Here is a 10,667-nt window from a genome sequence, read left to right as displayed (position 1 = left end):
ATAGATTTAATCAATTAATATGATATTGCCAGATGGAAGAAAAGAACAAGGTAGGCCTAAACTGTAATAAGATATATCTTATAGACTGCTTCAGTGCATTTGGAAAGTATTCAGACCCCTTGACTTTTTACACATTTCATTTTTTACATTACAGCCTTATTCTAAAATGGATTACATACAACATTTTCCTCATCAATCTACACACAATATCCTATAATGACAAAGCAAAAACCGTTTTTTAGAAATTTTTGCAATTTAAAATGGAAAAAAACAGATACCTTATTTACATAAGTATTCAAACCCTTTGCTATGAGACTTGAAATTGAGCTCCGGTGCATCCTGTTTCCCTTGATCATCCTTGAGATGTTTCTACAACATGATTGGAGTCCCCCTGTATGAACCTGATAGTCACTCTGACAGAGCTCCAGTTCCTCTGTAGAGATGGGAGAACCTTCCAGAAGGACAACCATCTCTGCAGCACTCCACCAATCATACCTTTATGGTAGAGTGGCCAGACGGAAGCCACTTCTCAGTAAAAGGCACCTAAAGGACTCAGACATGAGAAACAAGATTCTCTGGTCTGATGAAACCAAAATGTAACTCTTTGGCCTGAATGCCAAGCGTCACGTCTAGAGGAAACCTGGCACCATCCCTACGGTGAAGCCTGGTGATGGTGCATCATGCTGTGGGGATGTTTTTCAGCAGCAGGGACTGGGAGACTTGAGAATCTGGGGTATGACTTAAAGATTGTTGTACACCAGCGGAACCCATCCAACTTGAAGGAGCTGGAGCAGTTTTGCCATGAAGAATGGACAAGTCCCAGTGTCTAGATGTGCCAAGCTTATAGAGACGTACCCCAAGAGACTTGCAGCTGTAATTGCTGCAAAATGTGGCTCTACAAAGTATTGACTTTGGGAGGTGAATAGTTATTCACGCTCAAGTGTTTTTTTGTGTGTCTTATTTCATGTTTGTTTCACAATAAAAAATATTTTGCATCTTCAAAGTGGTGTTGTGTAAATCAAATTATACAAACCGCCCCAAAATCTATTTTAATTCCAGGTTATAAGGAAACTAAATAGGAAAAATGCCAAAGGGGGTGAATACTTTCGCAAGCCACTGTAAATGGTTCAGTTCACATAAACAGTCATTATTTTCAGTTTGAGAGATCATCCCGTGCTTTGCCCCGTCTGCTGTAGCTGAGATGTCCCTGGAGGACATAGAACAACAAGACTATGATGTTTCTGACACTGAGAGAGTCAGGTAAGGCCACTTACAATCTGTCCAGTTAGATATTTGTGTGGAGATTAAGAGAGAGAGACTAATAAGAAAGAACTTGTTATGGGGCAGGTCAGGCGTCATTCATGGAGTCATTTGTAGGGTCAAGTCCCCAGCCAATCTATTTGAACCGCTCATTATTTGTGGCCATGTATTAACTACTAAGTGAGTCTTTGACATGAAGACAGTGGTTAGATTCTGCCATTGGGACTGCTCTGATGTTGTTTCCATTCTCTCCTCGTTATGACCATAGAGCCTTGTCCCAGTCTCTAGACCTGCCTGTCTGTGTGGTGGATGACCACCTGACCTCTGAAGCTGTCAATGAGATGGTAAGTTGACCTTGTCATTTCATATTACAACATTAATCCAATAAAATTTTATAGTGATGCTATCATTGGCAATGTTGACGTACCACGACCATCTCTGTTGTGTTTCAGTTGTTTAAATTTGTCCAACGTTGCCAATGCTCCTCCACTCTCTAACGGTTCATAAGTTCTTTCAGTATGATATTTGTTGTATATGTTAAGTTTGACTCTGTTGGTGCCATTATTTGAGACTCATAATGTTTATTTCTACCAGAAGCAAAGCAGCACTGTGGAAACCACAGAAGAAGAGAGCCTCAACAGTGCAAAAAATCTTGAGTCTTTTTCACTGATTATCAACTTCCTGCAGAACCTAACTGAGGAGTATGTTCTATTTTCTTTGGTACAGTGCTACTATCAAACCTGTAAAGGATTGTATGAAAGCAGATTCATCAACTACATTTCCATTGTGGAAAAAGTTACAGCACACCACAATGTTGTCAAAACAATTGCTACAAAGCATGTGTAAAATACTGTCTAATCTGATGACTCTACTGACCGACATTTCTGACAATATTAATACTATTAATATGAATAATTCATATGAATAATTCTCAGGCAATGGAGTAGGATTCGTAATGGCATTTCTGACCCGGTAAGATCTGAAAGCTTATTTAGAATACAATGATCACTGAATGTTTAGCCTTGTTCATAAGCTTTTGAAAGACGCACTATGCAACATTTTAAAACACTTCTTCTGTTTCTGGAATACAGCTGACAAAACAACAGCTTGCCGGCTTGTGTCTGAGGATTGTCCAGTTTTTATTGGACAAGCTGATGCAGATCATCATCCCAGGTCTTTACGAACTACTGGGCATCCAAGATGCTGCCTCCTCTCCATTGTCACAGAGATCTCTCACAGCGTCACTCACCAGTCTGTTAGACGATAAGGTTAACACCAAGTCCCGCGTGAGATTTACTGAGGCTGGTGTACCTAAGAGGCCAGGCAGTCGAAAGTCTTACAATAGCTTTCGCATCCCGACTCCCTACCCTTCCTCCAACTGTATGGATCAGGAAGAGGAAGAAGAGCAGGAATCACAACAACTTAAGTTCAAGGAGATTTACCTGACTAAGGAGATGGGCAGTCTGGGCAGTAGAAGCTACTGTCCAAAACCATTGCCCAAGCCAGCCATGAGGTATGTCTGTAACCATTCTTCAATACTGCCTTTTATTTATGATTGTCCTTAAACAGTATTTGATGTTTATAGCAATTTCACTTTTTTTTTGAGGATAGATATGGCCATTTACAGTTGAATTCGGGGTTTACATACACCTTAGCCAAGTACATTTAAACTCAGTTTTTCAGAATTCCTGACATTTAATCCTAGTAAAAATTCCCTGTTTTAGGTCAGATAGGCTCACCACTTTATTTTAACAATGTGAAATGTCAGAATAATAGAATAAGAAAGAATAATTTATTTCAGCTTTTATTTCTTTCTTCACATTCCCAGTGGGTCAGAAGTTTACATACACTCAAATAGTATTTGGTAGCATTGCCTTTAAATTGTTTAACTTGGGTCAAATGTTTTGGGTAGCCTTCCACAAGCTTCCCACAATAAGTTGGGAGAATTTTGGCCCATCCTGACAGAGCTGGTATGACTGAGTCAGGTTTGTAGGCCTCCTTGCTCGCACAAGCTTTTTCAGTTCTGCCCACAAATGTTCTATAGGATTGAGGTCAGGGCTTTGTGATGGCCACTCCAATACCTTGACTTTGTTGTTCTTAAGTCATTTTGCCACAACTTTGGAAGTATGCTTGGGGTCATGTCCATTTGGAAGACCCATTTGCGACCAAGCTTTAACTTCCTGACTGAAGTCTTGAGATGTTGCTTCAATATATGCACATAATTTTCCATCCTCATGATGCTATCTATTTTGTGGAGTGCACTAGACCCTCCTGCAGCAAAGCACCCCCACAACATGATTCTGCTACCCCCGTGCTTCACGGTTGGGATGGTGTTCTTTGGCTTGCAAGCCTCACCCTTTTTCCTCCAAACATAATGATGGTCATTATGCCCAAACAGTTCTATTTTTGTTTCATCAGACCAGAGGACATTTCTCCAAAAAGTACGATCTTTGTCCCCATGTGCAGTTGCAAACCGTAGTCTGGGTTTTTTATGGCGGCTTCCGGAGCAGTGCCTTCTTCCCTGCTGAGCGGCCTTTCAGGTTATGTCGATATAGGACTCGTTTTACTGTGGATATAGATACTTTTGTACCTGTTTCCTCCAGCATCTTCACACGGTCCTTTGCTGTTGTTCTGGGATTGATTTGCACTTTTCGCACCCAAGTACGTTCATCTCTAGGAGACAGAACGCGTCTCCTTCCTGAGTGGTATGACGGCGGCGTGGTCCCATGGTGTTTATACTTGCGTACTATTGTTTGTACAGATGAACGTGGTACCTTCAGCCGTTTGGAAATTGCTCCCAAGGATGAACCAATTTTTTTCTGAGGTCTTGGCTGATTTCTTTTGATTTTCTCATGATGTCAAGCGAAGAGGCACTGAGTTTGAAGGTTGGCCTTGAAATACATCCACAGACTCAGATGATGTCAATTAGCCTAACATAAGCTTCTAAAGCCATGACATCCTTTTCTGGAATGTTCCAAGCTGTTTAAAGGCACAGTCAACTTAATGCATGTAAACTTCTGACCCACTGGAATTGAGATACAGTGAATTATAAGTTAACTAATCTGTCTGTAAACAATTGTTGGAAAAATGACTTGTGTCATGCACAAAGTAGATGTCCTAACCGACTTGCCAAAACTAGAGTTTGTTAACAAGGAATTTGTGGAGTGGTTGAAAAACGACTTTTAATGACTCCAACCTAAGTGTATGTAAACTTCCGACTTCAACTGTACAAGCCAGTTTCAATACAAATTACTTCTACAAAAAAGTACTATACTATATTATTTGACTTTAAAACAGAATAATAGTAATAGTAATAGTCTTTTCTCTTTTCTCTTTCTGTAATGAAAAGAACTATAGAAGTTGAATAAATTATTATTTTTTATTATTAGATGTGGTTGACACACCTCCACCACACTAAGGTGTTTTCCCAGAGCAAAAGCAACGAGTCCCTCACTATTTTCAACGGTGCAGATGTGTTTGACACACCTCCACCAGAGCGACGTTCCTCACAGCCTTACATATTATTTGTTTGACTGTGATGATTTCATTTTTTTTTCAAGAACCTCTCTGTCTGATGTGCAGAAGAAGACAACCAACTCTTTTTTATTTATTTTATTTTACCTTTATTTAACCAGGTAGGCAAGTTGAGAACAAGTTCTCATTTACAATTGCGACCTGGCCAAGATAAAGCAAAGCAGTTCGACAGATAAAACGACACAGAGTTACACATGGAGTAAAAACAAACATACAGTCAATAATGCAGTATAAACAAGTCTATATACAATGTGAGCAAATGAGGTGAGAAGGGAGGTAAAGGCAAAAAAGGCCAAGATGGCAAAGTAAATACAATATAGCAAGTAAAATACTGGAATAGTGGTTTTGCAATGGAAGAATGTGCAAAGTAGAAATAAAAAAATAATGGGGTGCAAAGGAGCTAAATAAATAAATAAATTAAAATTAAATACAGTTGGGAAAGAGGTAGTTGTTTGGGCTAAATTATAGGTGGGCTATGTACAGGTGCAGTAATCTGTGAGCTGCTCTGACAGTTGGTGCTTAAAGCTCTGACTCGCTACAAGTCCTCTTAGGTGTCTCAGAGGACACCCTCGTCACCTGTGTGCAGGACAGCCTGCAAGGTTCTCTCTCCAAACTTGCATGCATGTCCAATTCTCCATCTGGAAGTGCAGGCTCTCCGAAGATGACCCCTGCTGTAATGGCAGAAGTGATTAAAGATGTCAAGTCGGCCGTATCAGTGGTCGTTAAGAGTGCCTCCGCTAGCCAAACCTCTCAAGTGACACCGGTAAGGGGAGACTCGCAGACCAAGGTGACTGAGAGCATGGTGAGAGTGCTGGCTGCTAAACTTGAAAAAGTTGACCAAGAGAGCAAGAGTCTAACAGGGCAAGTCATGACCATGATCTCTGACACAATGGTGGCTTTTGTTGACGAGAACGAACAGAATTTGCTGAAAGATCTGAAGGACAAGATCACGTTTTTGGCATCGCATGTTGGCTTCATTGATGATCTTAATGCCCTGATAAGGAAATACGAGAGCAGCTACAATATTGGTGAATCTGGTTCCTCCTGCACGCTTACATCTAAGAGCATCCAAAAACTCTCCAGCCGGGAATTTCAAACATCAGCAATACAAGCAGTGAGTGGAGTTCTTGCCAAAAAAGTCAGTAGTTTGAGCTTTCCTAGTTCAGTCGTTCAGTCTGAGTTAACAGGTGCTGTATCAGGTCAAACATTGTCTGGAATTGTAAAGACAGAGTCAATTCACCCAGTGGGCTCAGCAGCGTCAGTAGTTGTTAAGACTTTCGTATCAGATATAAAGTCCTTGGCTGAATCTGAAGAGAGTCCCCAACAGAAGAGTGCCTGGTCTGCTGCTGTTCACATTTACCACAGCATCCAAAACAACTTGAAAGATTATTTCGGCAAGCTTCAGAGATTTGCCCTAAAGAGCATTTCCACATCTGATGACAACATCACAAATGCTGAGTTTAAGGAGACAGTTCCACTTCCTTGCTTAGACATGAAATATAGGCCCAGTAAGAGTGAGCCTCAGTTGCCAGAGTCCACTGGTGAAGTTACTTTACAAAGAGGCCTAAGTGAGTGCTCAAAACTTCTTTGGGCACAAACTGAGTCAGAAGAAAGCAAGCTCCTTCTGACAACTTGCACCAAAGAAGTCATCTCAGAGCTTCTGGTCTTGTACAACACTGAGATGTCAAAGGAGGACCCCCTGTACACTGTTGGAGAAAAAGGATCAGACTTCTCTATTGAGAGACAACAATTTGTAGAGGGCGTTCTGGCTCAGCTTGGGGATATCTCCCATTCCAGGGCCTCATCACCAATAGTATATGAGTTCCCCTGTCAAATTGAGGACAGCAGAAGTAAGGCCACAGCTTCTTTGACCAGTCATTCAAGACAGACACCACTCAAGCAGTGAGTGAGTTCCTAGTTAAAAAGTCCACCAGTAGCTTAACTAGTGCACAGCATGCTTATTCTGTAGCATCCGTTCAAAACCAGAGAACCTTGTTCAAGGATTCTGCTGCCTTTGGCATCATTGACACATTTGTGGAAGACCTGCAGAGCTCAGTGCAACCTGCAGAAGTAGAGGAGAGAGAACCTGACCTCCAGGAAAATGCACAAAAGCTACAGAGCAGGATCTGGTCTGCTACCACTAGTTTATATAAAAATATTAAGAAGACATTAAAGGGCTTCACCATTCACCGGCGGAGGTCAGATGTGCAGAGAAGAATGTCTAGCCATACACCCACAGAGGACTCTGGACATCTTGTGACTAAGGAGTACCTTGGTTTGGCAAGCCAGAACTTGACGCAAGCTAGTAAGAGTGTGCCTCACTTGCCCAGTTTGAACCAGGAAGTGACTCTACACATGGGTGTCAGCGAGAGTTCAAAACTTCTCTGGACTGAAACAGACGAGGGTCTAATGAACAATAGTACCAAACAGGTCATTTCAACAATCTTGACCTCATGCGAGGATCAGACATCAAATGCACCTTGCTTCTCCACAGTAGGAAAGAAAATATCTGATATGTCCCTTGAGGTCAACATATTGGTAGGTGGTGTTCTGTCTCAGCTGAAGGACATCTCCTTGTCAAGGTCCCCAACACCATGTGAAGACATGTTTGAACGTCTCCAAGGTTCTACTGAGCGAACCTCTCCAGTAAGTCTAGATTGCAGCACGGCTGCCTCCAAAGGCATTGCATCTTCCCACAGTCTTTCAACAAAGAGCCTCCAAAAACTTTCTAGTCATGAGTTCCAAACCAAAGCTGAGAAAGGAGTGAGTGAGGTCCTCTCTAGATCATTTAACATTGTGGAGGAAGGCACAACAGATAAGTACCTCCAGCCTGTATCTACATCCACCACATCTACTGATATTATACAAACCATGGTGAAAGACCAGCAGGAGCTCACCCAGACCACCCAATCATCGGACATGGTATCTGGAACCTCCCTGCTCACCACTGGACAGGTTTCTGAGAAAAGGATCTGGTCTGTTGCTCGTAACATCTACTACAGTCTGCAAAGTAAGATTACGGAGTTTCTCAGAAAAGATCTTCAAAGATCAGACACAACACTTGGTTCAATCCAAATCTTTACATATCAAAGCAGTCCTGCATCACAAAGAGCAAGTCTCGGCCATCTTGAGGTCAACCAGAGCAGTGTTACACCTGGTGGAAACGATGCCTGTGTGGACATTCCGCACAAATTATTATCTAAAACCACTGAGCTCTCAGGATCAATGCTGGAGGATATTGACACGATCCGTTGTAGGAGTGCTGACAGCCAAAATACAAGAAATACCTCTTCTTCACGCTCCTCCATCTCTCTAACACCTACTTCAAAATTAAGGCAGTCGAAATGGCACTTTGCCTTACCCGGGACTCCCATCCCCACTGAGTTTCCTGCTCAGATTGACTTTCCCATTGTTAGAAACACAATCATTGAGGACTTCTTTCACACAGAGGACTTACTTCCTGTAACCTTTGTGGACAAAGTCAGGCAAGCTGCTGGGGTGGTAGTGGACATTATGGTGGAAAGTGTTGAGAACACACAGGAAGATGGACAGGGTGCTTCTCATCTTGACGACCTCCGATCTGCTGTTAGGAAATTGAGAAAAATAATTTCCACTTGGACCATCCACATTTTCAGTCATGAATTGGTGGATAAAGTGATAGCCCTTCAGGACAGCCACAGCACTCCACAGGTCTTAACATTGGAAGCAGCCAAAAGTGCTTCAGACTCCATTCTTTCAAGGCTGAAATGGAGAAAGGAACAATGTGCCATTTCCAAGGAGCTCTCCTCTCAGATTCTCCAGATATTTGCTGAAGAGACAGTGAAGGGCTTCCTGAGACAGTGGTCAGATGAGTATGAAAACATAAACTTTGATGTTTCAGTCCAGAACGATCCAAAGACTTCTACTTGCATGGTCATTCTTCAAATGATCACCAAAGCCACTGCTAAATGTTATTTTGAGTCCACTACCAGCGTGGCCACCAGTGACATTGTAGAAGGCGTGTTTGATTTGGAAAGGGATACCATCAGCAGTACTGGAGAGCAGGTCCTCACCTTTAACACAAAGGTATAGTACACATACATCTTTCATGAATAACACTGCTGTTGACCTTTTGTGAGATATATGATTATTTGTGTCATGGCATTGCACTGCTTCTTTGCAATTGATATGCTGTACTTTAAGATATCGAAAAAAATTCAGTTTGTTTTAATGTGCCTTTTCCCACCAACCAGGGTTCCAAGAAAGTTAGTAAGAACCTCTGTCCTCATGAGTCTCTGGAGTACCAGCCTCAGAACATTTCCCCTACTGTGTACTTTACAGGTAAGCCCTGCTGCTGTTTAGGCTGCTGCTCAGTCAAGACTGAGACATTATCCCTTTACCATTCCACTAATTCATTTGGAAAGACATTGTACTCCTCTGAGTTGTTACCTATGACATACTGTACTGTGGGCTGGGTGGTAGCCTAGTGGGTTAAGAGGTTGGGCCAGTAACCGATAGGTTGCTGGTTCAGAATCCCTGAGTTCACGAGGCAAAATCTGCCAATGTGCTCTTGAGCAAGGCACTTCATCCTAATTGCTCCTTGTAAGTCTCTCTAGATAAGAGTGTCTGATAAATGAGTAAAAATGTAAATTGATGGCATGCTGGATGGTCTTTTGTTGCAGAGACGATGACAACATCTCATGGCTCCTTTTCTCCAGAGGGAATTTATGATATCGCATCGTCCTTCCCACTTGAAGAGAAGAGTCGCAAACCCTCCCTTTTCACCAGATTGTCTAGATCCATCACGAAAGGCTTTCTCAGCCCATTCAAATCTTCAAGGAAAACCAAATTATTTAATTAAATTCCTCATTATAAACAACGAGAGCATTCATTTGTTCAGATGAGAATCTAATCGTATTGGTCACATACGCAGAAAACAACTGTGAGATGCTTTATTACGAGCACATTCCCAACAATGCAGAGTTAAAAAAGTAAAAATATTTTCTAAATAGTAACACAATAACAATAACAAGGCTATATACAAGGAGTACCAGTACCGAGTCAATGTGCATGGGTGCGAGGTAGTTGAGGTAATACAGTATGTCCATGTAGGTAAGGGTAAAAGTGACTAGGCAATCAGGATAGATAATAAACACAGTAGCAGCAGCTAGTGTGAAAGTCGGTCAGTGTCACAGTGAATGTGTGGGTAGAGTGTAGTGAGTGTGCATCGAGCCAATTCAAGAGAGTCAGTGGAAAACAATTAGAAAAATACATCAATAACAAAGGGGGTCAATGCAAATAGTGCAGGTGGCCATTTAATTAACGTTCAGCAGTCTAATGACTTGGGGGTAGAAGCTGTTCAGCAGTCTAATGACTTGGGGGTAGAAGCTGTTCAGCAGTCTAATGACTTGGGGGTAGAAGCTGTTCAGCAGTCTAATGACTTGGGGGTAGAAGCTGTTAAGGAGCCTTTTGTCCCAGACTTGGTGCTCTCGTATCGCTTGCCGTGTGGTAGCAGAGTGAACAGTCTATGACTTGGATGGTTGGAGCCTTTTGCCAATCATTTACATATCACTTACTTTATTTTTATTTGATTTGATGTCATATTGTAAACGTATGTATCTGTTTTGCTGAAAATATGATTTTGAAAACAATGAATGTCTACAAGTGCTTCATAAAACAGTTATATTTATTTTTGTATTTTCAAAAGACAGCAAATAGCCAATCAAGTATCAACATAAGTGAAATGAAAGACAGATTTAATTTTCAGTGAAATATTGTCTTGTCCAGTGAGCAACTCAATGACAGCGATTCAATGACATCATTAGATCACCTCCAAGAAGCATCTTCAACGTTCACCTGACAACCCATTGGATAAGACACAAACACTAACCAAG

The 10,667-nt window shown here is 41.6% G+C and overlaps 1 protein-coding gene across 1 annotated transcript; it reads left to right on the top strand.

Moving 5' to 3' along the window:
• Positions 1–6,873: 6,873 nt before the first annotated feature.
• Positions 6,874–9,799, top strand: LOC116373035 (uncharacterized). Its single transcript, XM_031821745.1, has 3 exons — positions 6,874–8,859; positions 9,027–9,114; positions 9,456–9,799. The coding sequence occupies exons 1-3, from the start codon at positions 7,012–7,014 to the stop codon at positions 9,632–9,634; spliced, it is 2,115 nt and encodes a 704-aa protein (XP_031677605.1). The 5' UTR covers positions 6,874–7,011; the 3' UTR covers positions 9,635–9,799.
• Positions 9,800–10,667: the final 868 nt, after the last annotated feature.

Source organism: Oncorhynchus kisutch, unplaced genomic scaffold (assembly GCF_002021735.2).
Source record: "Oncorhynchus kisutch isolate 150728-3 unplaced genomic scaffold, Okis_V2 scaffold4012, whole genome shotgun sequence".
In the NCBI taxonomy this organism is placed as follows: domain Eukaryota; kingdom Metazoa; phylum Chordata; class Actinopteri; order Salmoniformes; family Salmonidae; genus Oncorhynchus; species Oncorhynchus kisutch.
Note: the sequence above shows the minus strand (reverse complement) of the source record. Positions and strands in the feature narration are given on the sequence as shown.